Source organism: Misgurnus anguillicaudatus, chromosome 2 (assembly GCF_027580225.2).
Source record: "Misgurnus anguillicaudatus chromosome 2, ASM2758022v2, whole genome shotgun sequence".
NCBI classification, from domain to species: Eukaryota; Metazoa; Chordata; class Actinopteri; order Cypriniformes; family Cobitidae; genus Misgurnus; species Misgurnus anguillicaudatus.
Window position 1 is genome coordinate 30,929,446 of NC_073338.2, and position 20,564 is coordinate 30,950,009.

General features: G+C 38.5%; 1 protein-coding gene across 2 annotated transcripts in view; it reads left to right on the forward strand.

The window, feature by feature from the left end:
• Positions 1–20,564, forward strand: part of pbx1a (pre-B-cell leukemia homeobox 1a) — a 72,340-nt gene that overhangs the window by 39,012 nt on the left and 12,764 nt on the right. For both annotated transcript variants that reach the window (XM_055202561.2, XM_055202560.2), the window contains exons 3-5: positions 18,020–18,264; positions 18,518–18,708; positions 18,840–18,975. In XM_055202561.2, the coding sequence (XP_055058536.1) occupies positions 18,020–18,264; positions 18,518–18,708; positions 18,840–18,975 (572 nt within the window). The remainder of the gene's footprint in view (positions 1–18,019; positions 18,265–18,517; positions 18,709–18,839; positions 18,976–20,564) is intronic.

The following is a 20,564-nucleotide window of genomic DNA, read 5'->3' on the forward strand; positions in this document are numbered from 1 at the left end:
TATGTCAGTTTCGCTATTTGCGCCGACATTTACGGGTTTATTTATTTATTTATTTTTCAAATTTGTGTAATGCTACTTACTTTACTTTTTGACAAACTTTTGGTTCTGACACGTCTTCTCATTTTCGATTTTATAGCAAACGAGAATTATGAGTGGCAGGTTGAAACAAACAGGCCCAGCTCTGAGCACAGACCACTGCTCTCCAGGGTCTGCTGCTCACCACACACAAAACATTGGTCTCCAGTGTGCGGGTGTCTTGTGGATGGAAGTTGTTATGAAATTTGAAGGCTCACGTAGTTTTACTTTTAGTTACTGCGCAAGGCAGAGTCGGCAAAGGCAGCACTCGACAATCTCACAAATGGAAAATTCCTATGGGAGACACTTTACGCAGACAGATACCAGGAACAAAACATATGCGAGAGGACATAAAAATATTCTTTCTCAAGCAGTGAATCTTTTGCAAGGTAATGCTGCTGCTTTCCTCAGCAGGTTGTAGATTGTAACAGTTGCTTTTTTAAGAATATGAGTCTGTGATGCCTGTTTCCATAAGACATTTATACTGTACAGTGAAACTATGCTAACAAAAAATTGCTTATAGGCTATAGTCCAATTAGAGATTGTGTTTGTGTCAGTGTTGGCAGTCCTTCTCATTTTACATGTTTACATAAGACGTGTCAAGTCCGGTACCCGGTGTGAGATCTCCAGCTTGCACTTGCAGTGAGGTCATGTTAACACTGGCTTAATGCTGTAACTGGCTTACCTGCGTAGCCCTGCCCTCTGATAATGTTCTTTACCTTGGGGGCATTGTGTTTCAGCCAAAACTGGGTCCAAGTGTGTGATAATAGACTTTCCAGGGCTCTAATTTAGACCTCAAAGGCAAATGATCTGCAGGCCAGTCCTGCAGAGACATGCAGACCATTTGTTTTGAATAGCTGACTCCATAGCTGGGCTCCAAAAGCACTATGATTTGTTCTTCATAAACCCTGCTCAATATTAAAAAAAGATTTACCAAAAAAAAAGAAATGTGATTTAGAAATAAGGACACTTAATTTTGGTATCATTAAAATGTATACATACAGTATGCTGTATACAGTAGCTGCGAGTTTATGTAAATAATGACAGAATGGTCAATTTTGGTTAAACTACTGGGGATGTAAGAAATTATTGTAATATTTTTTGGCAGTTCTGTATTGATTGTCAAAAATGCAATATTCATATTTTTAAAATTAAAATTATACACGATTCATGGCAGTTGTTTCGTTTGGAGTTTACATCCCGACCACCAGATAGCATTCTTCTTATCTCTGAACTTAAACAATGACAGAATGTACTAGCATACACTGTAAAAAGTGCAAGTTTATTAAACTTATAGATTACTTCAATTGGTAACACCTAAAGAATGTAAGTTTTACTTGAGTAGAAAATTTTCAGTTGAAATAACTTAATTTTTAGGTGTTAACAATTGAAGTTATTTTTTAAGTTGATCCAACTTTTTACTTTTTACAGTGTAGGAGCACGCAACATTTTTTATTTTTTTTTGCTAAGGTTTGCAAATAGTTGCATGTTCTCAATGACAGCTTTCCTAAAATTATCTCCTATTATTTTCCCAAATACCCCGCTATATCATCCCGCTTTACCGCATCGCAATGTAGTGCAACGTACAGTATCGCACCAAAACCCCATGGATCGTAATACAGATCATATTGCTAGATTCATGCCGATACACAGCGCTATAAACTACCACTTTAAAGGATTAGTCCATTTTCTTGAAGGAAGGATCCAGATAGTTTACTCACCACCATGTCATCCAGGTTGTTGATGTCTTTCTTTGTTCAGTCGAGAGGAGGTTATGTTTTTTGAGGAAAACATTGCAGAATTTTTCTAATTTTAATGGACTTTAATAGAACCCAACATTTAATACTTAACTCAACACTTTTTTTTTCAACATAGTTTCAAAGGACTATAAACAATCCCAAACGAGGCATAAGGGTCTTTTCTAGCAAAACGATTGTCATTTTTGACAATAAAAATAACAAATATACACTTTTAAAGCACAACTTCTCGTCGTGTAGATCCGGTCGTGATGCGCCAGCTGACCCCACTACGTCACCGTAATACGTCATGACGTCAAGAGGTCACAGAGGACGAACGCGAAACTCCGCCCCTAGTGTTTACAAGCATCTTGAAAGAGGACCGTTCCTACGTTGTTGTATGTCAACTGATACTAATTAATGTCTTTGTGTCAGTTTATTGTTTAAAATGGTCCGCAAATGTGCGTTTTATATATGTAACACGTGACCTCCCTACGTCACTACGCATTTACGTTAGGTCGCGCTGGACCGGACCTTGACGAAAAGTTGTGGTTTAAAAGTATATATTTTTTATTTTTCTTGTCAAAAATGACAATCGTTTCGCCAGACAAGACCCTTATGCCTCGTTTGGGATTGTCTATAGTCCTTTGAAACACTGTTGAAAAAAACTGTTAAGTGTTGAGTTAAGTATTAAATGTTGGGCTCCATTAAAATTAGAAAAATCCTGCAATGTTTTCCTCAAAAAACATAATTTCTTCTGGACTGAACAAAGAAAGACATCAACATTTTGGATGACATGGTGGTGAGTAAATTATCTGGATTTTTCTTTTAAGAAAATTGAATATTCCTTTAAGGTTTTTTTACTGTACACATTCTAATTTTTTTTTGCTAAATAGCACTTAAAGCTCACAAGCATAGGGGAACCATTTTTAGTGGTATATAGCACCTATAAAGAACCAATCGGGAGGTGATATAGCACCACTATAGCACCAGATATGGTTCTTCATAGCACAATATGGTTCTACACAGGTGCTACTGAGGTGCTATATGGCACTTAAAATGGTTCCTCTATGATTACGAGCCAGTGAACAACTTTTAGTGCTATTTAGCACCGTTTTTAGAGTGTACCAGCCCACCAGAAAACAGAATTTTGTGGTGTTAGAATTGGATGTTGAACATTGATATGATTGAAGCAGTGAATGTTGGTGAAATGTTGACATATGACATGTTCGTGAATATGTTATGCAGATAAGTATATTTATCTGCCGGATGTTGAGGCAGAGTTGGAACTGCTGGATGTGGATGCAATGCAAAGATGTGGATGTTTTTTTGTGGTTTAGTGGGTGGCTGGAAAGGCACATGGGATGCATAGGCTGCCTGCGGGTGTGGCAAATGGCCTAATCCCACTTTAATCTGCTCACACTCTGTGTAAATAACTGATTAGAGAGCGACACACACATACAGATACAGAGCCTTCACATATATTTGCAGCCCAGAGCACTTTTATTTCTCTGTTATATTGTATAGTAGCCTACGCTGAAACATCACATAGATGCTTAAAATCTCATATATAAAGATGTGGTTCTCAAACTGTGAAAAAAATTGTATGATTAAAATAATTATATGAAATAAAAATCAGCTTGACACTTGCCTGATGCCTGATTTTGTTAGCATAAATGTTATGTTTTGTAATGTTATCATTCATTTAATTTTAATAACATACAGTAAGTGACAGCTACACGCCAATGTATGTACTGTAGGCATTCATTCATCTTCTTACCTAGTGAACATTTAAGTGTATTAGTTAAAAGTATCAGTCTAGTTAGACAGAACAAACAGTAGTCTGGCAATTTTATAGATCGGTCTCCAAATAAGATGTGTTTTTATTACTGATGAGGGACTCCACCACCTGAAAAAGTTTGAGAACCTCTGCTATGAAGGAACTAAAATAATACTTAATAGCATTAAGATGGATCTGTCTGATAAGGACGCACTGTCTCTACGACTTTAATGTAATATGTGAGATACAGACACGCATGTTCCAGAGCATCCAGACACCACAGGCAATTGTCTATGTGTCTGCGAGTGGCCATATGTTGCACGTCCTTGTGTCGTAGCTTAAGGGAGATGCTCCCCTGGAGATGAGAGGTTATTGTAGTTTGAAATGAATCTCATCTCATCCCTCCCCCTTCCCATCATGCTTCATCCCCCTCAGCACAACTCATTCAGTCATTCTTATGGGATCGAGAGCAGAAAACACAGGAGTCTTGATCAAACAGGTAGCTGCCACCAAATGCTGTCAGATGGCTTTGGTTTCGCCCCCCGGTCCTCTGAAGAAGAAGAAAAAAAAACGAGACAACAGACCGCTTTGGTTGCCGAGCCTTTTCATCTGCCTCCAGATGTGGTTTAATTTACTGCGACTTGGCTAATTATGGTAATTAAGGATTAATTACTGTTAATTACTTTCGCATAAACTCATCACCAGTCAAGGACCGAAGCCTTATGAAATGTGCCACGCGTGCAAACACACACCACAGGGACCTCCGCCCGTGTATAGAGACCCTCTTTAGGGCCAGAACAGAACGGGGTTACTGCTCTCACACATTTACCTCTGATCCCGGTCCCACCTGCACAGATGAACATCAAAGCCTAGTCGTGTTCGGTACTGCTACATCATTACTGTTTAAAGGCCAAGCCTCTGAAGAGGAATTCCCTCATTAGAAAGCAGTATTGGGGAACTGCAAGTGGCTATTAACTTGAATTTTTGTAGTGTTACCGTAGTTCAGTAGTTTTCAGTACATTCAGTACAAAACACATTGTATGGGTCAAAATATTCACTGTTTTATGCCAAAAATCATTAGGATATTATGGAAAGATCAGATATTTTCTACATATCCTACTGTAAATATAAAAAGTCTATTTTTGTGAGTGGATGTAGTTGCAATGATTTCATTTGAACAACCTTGAAGGCGATTTTCACAATATTTAGATTTTGTTGCACCCTCAGATTCCAGATTTTCAATAGTTGTCTCTCGCCCAAATATTGTCATATCCTAACAAACCACACATCAATGGAAAGCATTTATTCAGCCTTCATCTTGCTACGTTTGCACGGAAACGATCTGAAGAGAAAATGCAAAAGTGGCGTTGCATTATCACTTTTTATTCCGCGTTTATACAAGCATTTTGGGGTGAAATCTGCGTGCATATGGTGACGCAAAAGTGTGTGTTATTTGATGTAGTATGCACTTCAGGCGGCTAGGTGGCAATGTGAAGCACTGACACACAACAACACCAAGTCTGTGCGCCTGCGTACAACCTTCTTCCTTGTTCTCTCAGGTCTCGTCCAAAGCCGTCTGGTTTGCCTTCGACGAATTGGTGAATCAACAATTTGATAGAGGTAATTAATGCACCTTCTCTGATCAGTAATACTAGCTGTAAATATTTCGTACAAATGCTGGAAAGACTCTTGTATATTTATCAGAGCTGTTATGGCAACTTGAATGTCTGACGTATGGAAATAATCCGACATGTTTGTTGTTATTTTCCTGAACTGGCGCATGCCTGTGACGTAAACGCGTACGCGACGAGAGCCACAGCAAGCAGACTTTTTACCATAGACTGTAAAAATAGATGGATGACGCCCGTTCGCTCTCTTCCATTGGTGAAAAGTGAAGCCGCCAGTGTCCCGATACGGCGCTGACGTCTTGGGTCTTGAGTCTGCACAGTAGCGATATCGGGACCAGTCCTGCTCAGTAGTGAGCAGGAAGTAAAGCTGCGAAATCAAGGCCCTGCCCTCGCTCTCGCAGAATGCGCATATCACAGCTGTCAATCATGACGTGACAACACCGTTTATATAGCATTAAAAAAACAAACTTATTTTAAAAACAAACACTTGAATTTACATCAGCGTGTTAAAAACTACAGTAAATGACAGAAACCAGCTTCAGAAAAAAGAAGTGTAATTGAAGTGTAATTAAATTGTTTAGTTGATCTCAAGTCCCATTGAATAATATGGGGGAGGCGGAGTTTATGACCTATACTGGGACCAGTCACTGGGGGGCGATCGGCTTCACTTTTCAGGGCTTGTGCGGCACGCTTGGTTTTTACCCTTTAGATGGGAACGCGACGGTAGAGCGTTTTTAAGATTTCCACTCTGGAAAGGGTGGTTTCACTTATTTACGTTTTTAAGCCCCAAAAACGCCGTTTCTGTGTAAACGAAAGGCACATCCGATAAAATATTTTTACGTTTTTACCCCCGAGCTAGGGTTGCACGATTCATGCTAAAATGTGAATCACAATTTTATCCTCTCTTTTTTGTGAAAATTGCCGCTCCAAATCCACCAAGTAAACGACTGTGTTTAGGTCTGCCGCCTTGTTATACGTCACACGTGACAGCGAAACGCCACAAATGAGAGGAGAGAAACTATCGGGTCTGATTGATGAATGAATAGGGTTTGGTTTTACCCTGATTGTGTTAGCAAGTTTGACTGATATTATAGCATCTTGGATTGTAATGTAAATACGTGAACACGTGAATGCAGCATCTAAATACAGGGAAATACTGTAAATGCAAGTGAATCACCGTCATTTCAAATGAAGATCGCATTTATGTATGAATCGTGCAGCCCTACCTCGAACGTTCTCGTGTAAACAGGGCCTTAATGTCTAAATATTGACCCTTACATACTGTATGAGCTCTAAATGCTTTATTAAGTAACGTATCTTTACATCTTTATATATCAGCTTTCAGTGTGGGTCTTTAAGGGAAAAAATGACTTGATTTCCTCGGCAGTTGGTTTTTTACAAAAAATCCTTTCTAACATGCAATCCTCATAAGAGAGGCAATAAACAGAGAGCAGGCGGATTCCCTACGGAGCAGAGATTAAGTCATATGCACCTCTCCCTTTAGTAAACAGGCACCACACACATGCAAGGGATGACAGAGAGGAAGCCATTCCGCTCCGGCTCGATTAGATTAGCAAAATTCACTAGGAGAGGAGGAGGGGGGAGAGACAAGCGTGCATAATTAATTCTGACTTTGATCACTGTCGCTGTCTTTCAAAGGGATCATTTCCCATCTCCAGCTCTTTAAGAGACAGACATTATAGAGCAACTCTAGAAACTTGATACGTATTTCTTATTAACCAATACAAAGAAGGGAATTTACTGAGAATTGATTTCGCACGCTGATGTTTTAGCATGCGGTTCACAAAAGAAATTATGCAATTGGGTAAGGGCACAAACATGGGCAAAAAAAGTGTCGTGGAGGATAAAATAGGCAGTATGGTTCTGGAGTACAATACTGGTACTGCAGAATTATGCCATGATTGTGACCCAGGCTGAATGTACAGTACTGTACGCTTTTCTTCATCATTTAGTCATCAGTCAATTAATTACTGTATGATCCATAGAAAAGGTGCACAAACAACTGATTTTAATTTTACGTTTTTCCCCCTCTGCATAATACTCAAATGCCATGAACCGGTCTCATATATTCTCCTCCTGATCTGTCCTGGCAACATACCCAAGTAAAAGATAACTAATAAAGCCCAAAGGCTATTAAAACTTGCCTGGCATTACGTGCCAAGCTTTAGTCTGATTAAATCTAGTGAGGTGCATTTCTAAGGTACCTTAGAAGACAGGACTTTGATAGCCAGAGGACACGTGCGTTGCCTGTTTTGAATAACAAATTCGTTTAATGAACGCCTTTAAGTGGAAGTGCAGAGCTCTGAACTGTCTCATGGTGTTTATCAGGTTGAATGGTGGAAGCTTGGTAATGCTAATCACGGTTATTAGCCATAGCTTGGGGGGCCAGTGGTGTTTTAAGAGCACCGGATCTCCATTAAGCAAGAGACTGCAGCCGTCCACCCGCACGCTCACGGTAAGGGAGTAGGGGGCAGGAGATGAAAGAACAGAGTCTGAGAGCCACCAGAACCCAGTAACGTAACGCCTGTCATCTCGGCTCCCACCAGCTGTCATCACGGCAGCGTATTCCAGTTCATTTTTTTAATTGACACCGAGCTCTACCATTCCGTTTTAGTTTCTTTCCTTTCCTCCTTTACATGACCAGCGTTCAATCTGTCATTCTCCGATTCCTTAAGCTCATTTGTTATTTTGTTTAGAAATAGTACCTCCAATAGACATTGCATCCTGTGAGATGTCTGGTACCCACTGGACACAGAACTGCATCTGATTTGCACTGTTTATAAAGAAACACAAAATGTAGTCCTGTTTATTTTGCTGGAATGCTTTGCCATAAAATGACAGATCTATAATGACTGTGTCTGTGAATCTCTAAAATGCACAAAACTATCATGAAAGTGTACTCTATGGAGAAAGATGTGCAACTATTCTTTAAAAATCTCGTGTAAGTGATTTATGCCCCCCGTTAGGGCCGTCACAATTATTTAATAATTGTCTCATTGCGATTGTTTAACCTCATTGCGATGATTTCAGATCACCGCAATGATTGCACATCTCTTTAATAAACACAAGGGGGAGCTGCAGCGCCTATATAAACGAGACCCTATAAGATGGCGCTTCTTAACTGACAGTGTCACGCGATACATGCAAAGCCATTCAATACAGTGGAAAAAACACCATTTAAAGAAATGCTGCAAAACTTTGATAAGCAGTATGAATTGCCAGGTAAAACATACATTTCCAAAACACCAATTCCAAATTTAGGGAAGGGAAGGATGCTACTCTTAAGGATCTGTAAGGAATTGATTTTTTTTGCAGCCACAACAGACGTGTGGTCCAGTACTTATCTGTTATGGTATAGTCAGTTTATTTTTATTTTCATTTATTTATTTATTTTGGACACTTTATTGTGTTTATTTCTTATGAAGAATTTTCAGATTTTAAATATATATTCATTTAATTACTGCCAGGTAAACCTTGCAAAATATTTAATTTAAATAATCACAACAATGTATGAAAATTATTTCATGAACAAACAAAAAAATGTATGAAAATAAAATTTCAAAGCAATAAAACAGGCAATTAATTGTCATAATCGTCAAAGTCCTAAAACAGACAATTAATCGTCATAATTTATTAGGCAATTAACCTGCAGCCAAATTTCATAATCGTGACAGCCTACCCACCGTGACCCTGCAAAGAACAAGCGGGTTTGGAGAATAAATTAATAGTTAATAGTCGTACTTTAACTATTTAACTATAAATGTACTTTAGTTAATAGTTACAGCGCATAAGTGTTTAAAACAATTGTCTTCTAACGCTACACTACACTTGCATATCGGTGTATTGTAACTCGATAAGTTGTGCATGCAAGAGTAGTGAAACATTTTTTATTTGTATATTGGGATGAGACTCTCAGCGTGTTGCAGTAACATGGTAAGCAGTTAGAGCCCCTACAGTACAGTAAGAGGACAGAGCTGTGCACAATGACTTTAGATGGTGGTTGTTATTATTATGGTGTCTCTGCCATAGACTCTCTCTGTCTTGTTCACTGTTTTCAGCCTGTGTAAGCAGACTGTGCACTGAATGATGGCTACCCTACATTAACATGTTGCTTTTGTTCTCACAGATGAGTTAGTGACAGGCCCACCGAGAGAGAGAGAGAGAGAGAGAGAGAGCAGATTAGATGCCCCACAGATGTGTAAAGCTTTGATGCTCTGCTAACATTGGCATGAAACATTTCTGTGGTATGGATATCAATAACATGTTACAATAATGCTACAATAAATTGGTAACTTTCTTTCAACCATTACTATCTGTTAATAACTTGCTAATTAAAATGACAGAAATGTTTTTAAAAGCAAAATTTGGAATTCTCCCATATTTGTAAGTCACATCATGGGATAAAAGTGCCAGCGCTCGCAAAATTTCAAAATCCCTGTTAGCCCTTTGGGCAGGGGGCAGGGGCAGTAGCCCGAAATGAATATACTGTATGAATATAATTTTTTTATGTAGAATATTGATAAATCCTGGATTTCTGTGCAAGCCAACTGTTCCTGCACATCTCCACACTGGATCTAATTACCATTTAATAGTAATTCAATGGATCACAAGACTCAACAGTTTGGCATAATTTTTCTGATCAGAAAAATAGGGGCTACTGTTGCTTTAAAGGTGCAGTGTGTAATTTTTAGAAGGATCTCTTGACAGAAATGCAAAATAATATACAAAACTTTATTATCAGGGGGGTATAAAGACCTTTCATAATAACCCATTATGTGTTTATTACCTTAGAATGAGACGTTTTTATCTACATAGACAGAGGGTCCCCTTACATGGAAGTCGCCATTTTGTGCCGCCATGTTTTTACAGAAGTTCTTAACGGACAAACTTTTTTTACTAAGTTGTCTCTGAAGATGACATGTTTGTCCATTGGCGGCTACCGTAGCTTTTCTATGTGTTTCAAAAGCAAGGGGTGAGCAGTGGACTGAGCCTTTGGTTGCCATATGCAACCTCACCACTAGATGCCACTAAAATGTACACACTGCACCTTTAAGAGTCACATCCTAATGTCACAAATCCGATTTCTTTCTCAATTGATTATTTTCACTTCAAGACATTCATGATTGTTTTTTTTTACAGGAATACATGCAGAGATTGCTTTGTGTGTATGTGTCCAGTAAAGACATGAGATAACCTAATTGCAAAAACACTAAAATATATTTTTCCTCTCTAAGATAGCTTGACGGGTAGGGTGGAGATACATTTTGGTAGCCCAACAGAAATTCACAATAGCCCCGGGATGTCTGACTAGCGATTTTGCGAGCCCTGTGTGCCATATAAATAAATGTACATGTATGTATATTTTCTGGTTTGAACAGTAAGGTTTTCTCAGTGTAGGTATTCAACAGTATATCCATCTTTATTTATTGTGCATTAAATATTTTCCCATTCGTTTTTACCTTAATACACATAAAAGATTTTGAGCCGAGCTTTAGTGTAAACATACCCCTTTTAATGCATGAAATACCTGCCAAGACCTTCTTTAAGTACATTTCCATCATGTTTACTGTATATCTTCTATTTGAAGTTGCATTCAAGCCTGTGGTGTAGTGTGAGGTGCTGTACATGCTTGTTGGCTGAGTGCATGTGTCTGCTTGGAGATCTCAGGTCTCAGGTTACCGTATTGACTGCATCTGGAGGGGCTCCAGGGCCCAACGCTGGCTGCCAGTACCAGTCCAGGAAGGCAAACTTTCATCATCCTTCTCAGGGCCATCACAAGCACCTTGTTTGACCATACATCTTCCTAATTGTGACAGAATACTTCAACATCATTAATTAAACATGCTTTCATTTAAGGCGCTCACAGGGAGTTGAGGCCGGGGGGGCTGGGCAGTATCATCGAACGTAATACAGCGGTGGTGAGCATGTTGGTTTATATTTTACGCTTCTCTTTTTTATTTGTGTCTCTCTGTTTAGTTTTTAATGGGGTTGTTGCCTGTTGTTGTGTTTGTTTAAACTATGTAAGACTAAATGAAGTGATTTCTGGAGGATTTCACAGTGTAGTGTTGCTATAGAAAGGTGCATGAAGAGGGTTTCTCACTGTCATCAACATGTTAGTGTGTGTGTGTATATTTGTTCCAGTGCTATTAACACAATGTCATGTCATTGATAGGGCCCTTTCCATCCACATCTTAATTATAGATGAGTACAAAGAGAGGTGGGATTTGTCTCCTGTCACCGTTCAATTAAAACACGCCAGTGAGAAACGATTACTTTATCTGTGGTTTTACTCTGTATGTACACCCTAGTCACAGCACAGGTTTATAATTCTCTGTTTTTCTATTATAATTGTAATTATAATAAACTTAATAACAACGTCTTAATTTAATACAACAAATGAGGTGCTGAACGGCAGTGATGTATTGTGAATTAAGAGGTGCCTTGATCCAGTCCCTCCATCATGTACCATATAGTTTTGAAAGCATTTTTGAGGTTTTGAATGCAGTCTGCATTAGAGATGTGTGGGTCATCTCATAACCCGCGAGCCGGGTTGGGGCGGGTAAATAAATTGTCACTTTATTGCGAGGTGGGTCATTAAAAACAAAATTAAAAAAAATTCCTTATAGCCTAAATATTTGGGAATATATAATATATATATATATATATATATATATATATATATATATTCATATTTTATTAGGTTCGTTGATAGGGTTAAATTACTTAGGCTTACCTAGCAATGTAACTTGCGCAACTTTTTTTTGTAACTTGCGCAACTTGATATCTCCAAACCAAATATTAATATGACCATGCTGGTTTCTATGGTTCATAAGCGTATGTTGTTGCATGTTGTGTAGCCCCTTATGGAGCGGCTGAAATTCCCCAAGGGGGCGTATTTGTGACATCCAAATATATTCATTATAAATCGTGAATGAAAAGTGGGATTCGAACGAATGTCCGTTAGTGAACTAATTGTATACACAATTTATATTGTAAATCGGTCAGAAACGTCAAGATTGTGAGATGAACAAATCGTTTTGGATTAAAATGCTTGGATATTCCATTTCCTTGGACTTTTGGGGATTTATGAACAATTTCACCGAAGCGGATAAAGGGAAGATTTTGAAGGTAAGTAAATATCCTAAATCGGCCCCGCCCGGTTCAGGTAACTTACAACTAGATTACAGTTTTATGACTGCTATAAATCATATTATGCTTTGTGTGTGCGCTTAATGGAATCCCGAAAGTCTAAGCTTTTCAACGATGTGCCGCATGACCGTATATTTTGAAGATTTAATGCTTCAAAGTTACAATGACGTTTATGCAGCCCCACGTGCAAGGCAGGGGGTGTACCGTGTACGGCACAGTGATCCTTATCAGGTTAATTTTAAATTACAAATGCCTAGTATGTCTATTTTAATGGTCGCGGGGCGGGTTGTAAAAATAAATACAGTGGTGCGGGTTGGCGCGGGCCAAATATTTCATAAAAGCGGAACCTGCGGGTTGGAAAAAACCCTGACCCGCGCATCTCTACATATATAATACAACACAGCCTGTCATATCATAGCTTTATTGTCTTGTAAATTAATAGTCTCATCTTTGTCTTTTTGCAGCATGACTTTAGCAACGCCCGACATCTGAACAAAATTCACACATTCTTCTCCAAGGAGGTTTTTGAGGGGAAATAAAGAGCCGAGAATCTGCTGCGTGCCATATGTCTGTCTTTTAGATACAAAATCAGGCCAAATCCTCCTGTCTCAACTGTAATCCATTCACTCTTAGACTTCCAGCTTAATTCCCCGAAGTTGATACCAGCCTTGGTTTAGACATTGAAAAGAGAAACCCTCCCTGACTAAACCTAGCTTGAAGCCCCTGGTTCTTGCTCAAAGTAAAGCGTGTTTTTATTGCACCAAAGGAGGATTACAAGATCTAGCACACGTTTTTAAAAAGATTACAATTTAACAAACATGAGGAGGATGGGAGCCTTCTCGGGATTATCACGGGGAATACCAGGCTTGCTCGATCTTGTTTAAGAAATGAAGAGAGGAAAATTGGGTCTTGCTATCAGGTGCGTGGGTTCTTGATTGGCAAATCGTCTTTGAAAAGCTTGAGAAAGTGAACGCTGGAAGGGTGGAATTAAGGGGAAGTCACAGCTCAAAGCCTTGAAAAGGAAAACATCTCTTCTAGAGAAACATCTAAAACTACAGTTAAAGGGAAACTTTTTTTGAAAATATGCTTATTTTCCAGCTCCCCTACAGTTAAACATTTAATTTTTACTGTTTTGAAATCCATTCAGCTGATGGCTCTGGCGCTAGCACTTTTAGCATAGCTTAGCACAATCCATTGAATCTGATTAGACCATTAGCAACACGCTAAAAAATAACCAAGGAGTTACTGTATTTTTTCCTATTTAAAACTTGACTATTCTGAAGTTACATTGTGTACTAAGACCAACAGAAAATTAAAAGCTGCGATTTTCTATATATTAAAAATATCGAAACTTTTTGGTTATTTTTAGCGTGATGCTAATGGTCTAATCAGATTCAATGGATTGTGCTAAGCTATGCTAAAAGTGCTACCGCCAGACCCGGAGATCAGCTGAATGGATTCCAAAACGGTAAGAATCAAATGTTTAACTCTTGGGGAGCTGGAAAATGAGCATATTTTCAAAAAAAGTGGAATGTCCCTTTACAGTATGCAAAAAAGGAATGGATGAGAGAAATGGCGGGAAAGAAAGCTGCATACAGAAGACAAAAAGTTTAAATAGAGATTGCATCTAATAGTAATTAAATAAAATTTAGTGCGTAAAGAGACTAGATCTCCTGCTTCTCAGATATTTCTCCTAGAAAAAGACCCTAGTAATCTATTCGGAGTCTGTGTGTCCCTTATGAAAAGAGTTTCAAAAGAGATCTCAGCAGGTCACCACAGTCTGCAAACAAAAGTCAGAGGTTTCTATATGAACTCAAACATTTTCCCATCAAAGTCTTCTAATACAAAATTATATTGCATGCGTTCCACAAATAATTTTATAACCGTGCATTTTTTTATTAACAATTGCTTATGTATAAGCATATCATCTATATAAATATGCCTTTGAAATGCCTATTTATAGAGAAGAGTATCAGCATAGCTGAGAATTCAGTCCCCTGAGCTTTGAAATAGGGACCGGTGAGCATTAATATAAAACAGAGGGGGTACGAGAAGAGAAACAGCGAAAATTCACCCCTAAGAACATTGTTAATGTTTGTCTGCGGGTGGTTGAGTTCAGTTCAGTTCACATCAGCAGCACATTGTGCTTGGACCCACACACACACACATACACACACACACACACACACACACACAAACAGGGCTGGCAGCATTACGGCCTAATCGATTGCCATGCCATTACCGAATCAAAATAAATAAAGTGCATTGCGTCGGTTTGGGGTAATTAAGCACCAGCAAAGTGAATTGTATGATTATCCGTATTCATTGTATTTATTTAATATATTTCATGCATTTAATTGTGCACTGGAGGATATGGTTGGAATGAATAAATCATTATTTGCCTCATTAGATTTCCTCTCCAGATGAACGTAGCCCACTTCTGAGCTTGCCTTTCTTTAGTCGCTGCTGCACGCTAGTCACGTCCCCCTGTCGCTGTCTCTTTCTATTATAAAGGCATAAAAGACTGGCCCTTTCTGTCTCTTGTTGTGGTATTGATATACAGTTGTGTTTTTCGCTGGGAAATTGTTAGGTGGGCAGACAGTTGAGATGAGCCCGAAATTGAACGGTCAGGATTTTTTGATCGGGCTGAAGAGTTCAGCGAGGCCTTCGAGATGATGGCGGAATGAAAATAATTACTTTACGAAACGCACGTACTGTACGAGCGCTCGCACGTCACGACGTGAAGGCTTGCTGAAGGACGTTAATGAAGCCGGATGTTTGCTGTACGGCCAGCGGTCTCTGGAGAAATCTGACCTCTCTAGCGTCAACCTGCGCCCTGAACTCTTGACCCCTGGAGCCCTATGACATTTGCCGTGGGAGTGGGCGGATTGAAGGGGGCTGGACTGATTGAGTTTGAGGTCCTAAAAACAGCTTGAAACGCGCTGGTTGCCTCATGTTTATAATGATGTCGCAGGATGATGTGCTTGGCATCTGCCGCAATATGGGATTGCATGAAATTGCATTGGTTGTTTTTTACCTGTTTACATATGGATGTATCAGTACAAGTGGTTCTCAGCTTTGGAGGTCTGCCATGATGGGGTTGTAGACACCAGGAAAACAATCCTAAAAGCATATAATAAACTGCAACTAATCGTTGACATTTGGTCCGATGTTTATTCAACAGTTCGCTTTGTTGTTTTAAATTTACAAAATTGTAAATTGTCAATTATTTTGTATATAGTCACTGTCGGGCATATGCAGTTCATGCTAATATAAAAATGTTTCTGGTTTGATTGTAAATACATTTTTGGTGCTTTGCTAGATTGCTACTTTACTTTCAATCTGGGCCCTCTTGGAGCAAAAGCAGATGAACCCCATCACATACTGTACAGTTTGCTACCGGTTACTGGTTTGCTACCTTTAACATTGCAATTTTTTAGTTATTGTTGTGTATTTTTATTGTCAAGCTAGTCTTACAGAGAACGGTGTTTTGTGAAATCATGTATAATTCAGGATAGATGTGCTGTTTGAAGTTCTTTGTTGTTGGCAGAATGGCTGATTATCTGCCTTACCTCAACAGAACACAAGCAGAGACATCTAGTGGCCAACAAAGATATAACAGCATGTGTTCAAACGCCAGTACAAGCCACATCTCGGATACATTTGAGCTCTCATGGAAACTTTCTCGAGTAACCCAAAAATGAAATAACATTTAAACTTATATCTGTGGTTTTAGAAAGGTAACTGTGAAAATACACATTGATTTTTTTTAACACACCTTTGCCTCCTGCTATTTTCCTTTAGGAAACAGGGATAGACGAAGAAGAGTTACAAAAAGAGGACGAGTTCAGAAGTTAAATCTATACAAATAAATATATGATAAGTTGCATATTTTTTATTTATATTAAGACTTGTTTTTTCCAAACAAAGCTATTGATAACTTTGATCAGAACAGACCCACAGGTTTACTGCAAAAGATTTGGTACTCCTACTCTAGGAACAATCGGTGCTAAATAGCACTAAAAGTGGTTCACTGGCTCGTAATCATAAGGGAACCATTTTAAGTGCCATATAGCACCTGTGTAGAACCATATTGTGCTATTTAGAACCATACGTGGTGCTGTAGTGGTGTCACAGCTGTATGGTTCTTCATAGGTGGAAAAGTGGTTCCCCTATGATTACGAGCTTTTGGAGCTATTTAGCACCAATTTTTTAAAGGTTGTATATTTTATAGCCATTTCACAAGACTTTTTTGAGTTGTAAAATAAATCTTTGGGGTCCACAGAGTACATATGTGTATAAGTTTTATCTCAAAATATCATATAGATAATTTATTATTAAAATTGCCACTTTTTAGGTGTGAGCAAACATGTGCTGTTTTGGGTGTGTCCTTTAATATGGATAGTGCAGATTTAGCGGTGGTATTTTCCCCTTCTGACATCACAAGGGCAGCCAAATTTCAATTACCTATTTTTTCACATGCTTGCAGAGAATGGTTTACCAAAACTAAGTTACTGGGTTGATGTTTTTCCACATTTTCTAGGTTGATACAAGGAATTATAGCTCTTAAACATGGAAAAAGTCAGATTTCATGATATGTCCCATAGTGTGGTTTAGTAGTAGCTTCATTCAAACACAATCTTACCGGCTGATCAAAGTGTTAAAATTTGTCTAAGGTGTGTATTAGAGCAGGCTAGGTTGAAACTGTTACATTCAGGGATAAGACAGGGAACCTCTGTAATACAGCCAATATAAACAGTGATAAATGTAGAGTCTTAAAACCAAAGAGCAGAGTTGCATGGTATATTAACTTAATCTAAGTGTGGAAAAGGAAATGTTTCTGGAGATTGTGACAGTTTAACAGCTATGGAAATAAGCAGTGGACGGGCAAGTCATTTGTTTTTTTGTCATCGCTCTGGCTTTATTGCATCTACACAATAATTTTCCCTATCTTACATTTTGCTGGTTTCACTCTTTAATGAGTAAAATCACAAGATAAAGACTTTAAAACAGTGCTCCGATGGGAGCGGATATAATTATTTCTTTAAAATTATGGTCCAGATCAATGAAACTATGATTTTATTATCTAAAACCCCGCCAAGATTGATGTATAGTCCCACATTTTTATCACAAAGAGCAATTAAAAGCAAGGCCATATATCAAGCCTCAGGCACTATAAAGTCCCATAAGCAGAGAATGTGATGTTATTATGCTGATTTTATTACAGGCATTTACTTTAACTTTACCGTTATGGGGGTCACTCGAATTATACCAATACGTGACTTTAATGTTTTGAAGTAAAGTGTGTCATTTCTATGCCACTGGCTTCATTAAATAGAATTGAAATGATAATGTCTGTTTTACAACTCGCATCCAGAAATATCTCCATTGATTTTATTGGACAAACTCATCGAGTGATCCATACAGTCAGTTTGTCTTGATTCTACCACTTTGGGAATAGCTTTAATAATCCATACGAATTAAGCTTAGAAAGATTTTAACATTGTATGTGTATTCGAAATTCCAATTGCATTATTTAATACGGTTCATAAAAAATGAGGTGAACCTGCAACCAGCCCACAGTTTTTCTCCTTGTAGTTTCTTAGTTTTTATTCTTTTCTATCTGACAGTATTGAGTATCCGTGGAGCTCAAGAGGAGGAGCCACCAGACGCTCAACTCATGCGATTGGACAACATGCTGCTAGCTGAGGGCGTGTCCGGACCTGAGAAAGGGGGCGGGTCTGCAGCAGCCGCGGCGGCAGCTGCTGCGGCCGGCGGGGCCGGGTCCGATAACTCAGTCGAACACTCAGACTACCGAGCCAAGCTGTCCCAGATCCGTCAGATTTACCACACGGAATTAGAGAAGTACGAGCAGGTGAGAGAAAAAATGCTGAGTTTGGACTTTATCACAGTCACAACACCATAAAAACTAGTTTATGTTTAACAGCTGACCTGTGTAAACTGAAATGTTTCAAAAGAAAATTTGTAGCAGGCTAAACAGACTTTCCAAAATAAATTGGTGCTGTCCTGATGTGACCCGCTTGGTGTGAAGATCCAAGAGCACCTCCTGTAGTTGTGTTTATATACACAGTGATCGAACCATGTGCCGCCCTTCTGTGCATGTTCAGGCGTGTAACGAGTTCACCACCCATGTAATGAACCTGCTGAGAGAGCAGTCTCGCACTCGGCCCATCTCGCCCAAAGAGATCGAGCGCATGGTGAGCATCATCCACCGCAAGTTCAGCTCCATCCAGATGCAGCTCAAGCAGAGCACCTGCGAGGCCGTCATGATCCTGCGCTCACGCTTTCTAGATGCCAGGTCTGTATGCATGTGTCAAAACATGTTCTCCTACAGTTTCATATGTTGCATGGAATGAACTATTACAGTATAAGACTAAATGTCTTTATACAGCATGTTAAAGTGTGAATGATTTTTGTTTTTTTCATTAGACGGAAAAGGAGAAACTTCAATAAGCAGGCCACAGAGATCCTAAATGAGTATTTCTACTCCCACCTCAGTAACCCATATCCCAGTGAGGAGGCCAAGGAGGAGCTGGCAAAGAAATGCTCTATTACAGTGTCACAGGTAAGTCACAAGTGGATCCCTGACTAGTGCTTTTTGCTACTTAAACTGGTCAAGAACTGCCTGCCATCTGACTTACATGTCAGAATGTGTTTATGTTCCCAGTATGTGTTCTCCTGTGGTTTAGGGTAGGTTACACTCTTAAAGATAAAGGTGCTACAGTACATGGTTCCACATGGCGATACCAAAGAAGAACCATTTCTGGACCCCCAAAAGAACCATTTAGTCAACTATTCAGCTTCTTAAAAGACCTTTTCATAACCTAAACAACAACCTTTTTCCACTAAGAACGACCTTTTTTGAAACTTTCTGTTAATGTTAACTCTTTCCCCACCAGCAATTGTTTTTTAAATTTGCCAGCCAGCGCCACATACTGCAAAAAATTTCAAGAAAAAAAATTCTTAGTATTTTTCTTGTTTTCAGTAAAAATATAAAAAAATTCTTAAATTAAGATGCTTTTTCTTGATGAGCAAAACAACCCAAGAAAATAAGTCTAGTTTTTAGACCAAAAATATAATCTGCCAATGGGGTAAGCAAGAAAATATTGCACATTTTTCTTAAACACTAATTTCAAGAAAAATGCAGATTTTTTGCTTGTTTCATGCACAAAATAACTTTATTTGATATTTTTGGTCTAAAAACTAGACTAATTTTCCTAGGTCGTTTTGCTCATCAAGAAAAAGCACCTTAATGTAAGAATTTTTTGACATTTTTACTGAAAATAAGACAAAAAAACTAAGACAATTTTTCTTGAAAATATTTTTTTTCAGTACTTAATATTTTTGTCTTGTTTTCAGAAAAAATATCCTAAATTAAGATTCTTCTTTAAATATATAAACATACAGTATATCAAATAAAAGAACAGACTCCTGCTTAAAAAAAGGTTTCATCCTATTTGCTTTTGTTTTCTTTTTATCACTTCTTAATATGGGTAAGTTTCTTAAAAAATACCAAATTTTTAGCAAAAAGCTGAGATAATTGCATTTTTGTAAAGGACTTTTGGTAGAGATCAGATTCAGAGCGATTATCAAAACATACAAATTTTTAACTGTTTTGGCCTTAGAGGCCTTCCCTGTTTACTAGACCCTTTTACTGTTTGTACCCAATGATGACGTGGCAACATATGCACACGCATATTGGCAACGGAAGTACGCCAAGAATAAGCAGTGAAGCAACACAGAGAAAGTTATTTTAAAAAGTAACCTTTAACCTAAAACAGGTACCAGATCCGTGTACTATAGTGGAGTGGATAGAAGACGTGAGCAGATGACCAAATATAAAGTGGCCAGATACATATATACCTATATATTGAAATTAGTATATTATATTAGTGCAACCAAATGCAACAACCAGACATTTTGATTCTGGGAAACCGTTTTGATAAACTTTCTGAGTTGCTAACGCGTTAGAACCACTGGGGAACAACATCACTTCTGTTGCTAAAATGCGCGTGTAACTATTTGATCACGTGGGCTGTAAAAGGGTCTATAAGTTGAGTAAGAGCGCCGCTTGGTGGATAATAGTGGAAATATGGATTGCCGTAAAAACTTGTCATTGGCAGGGAAGCGTTTTCTCTTAATTGACGAGATAAC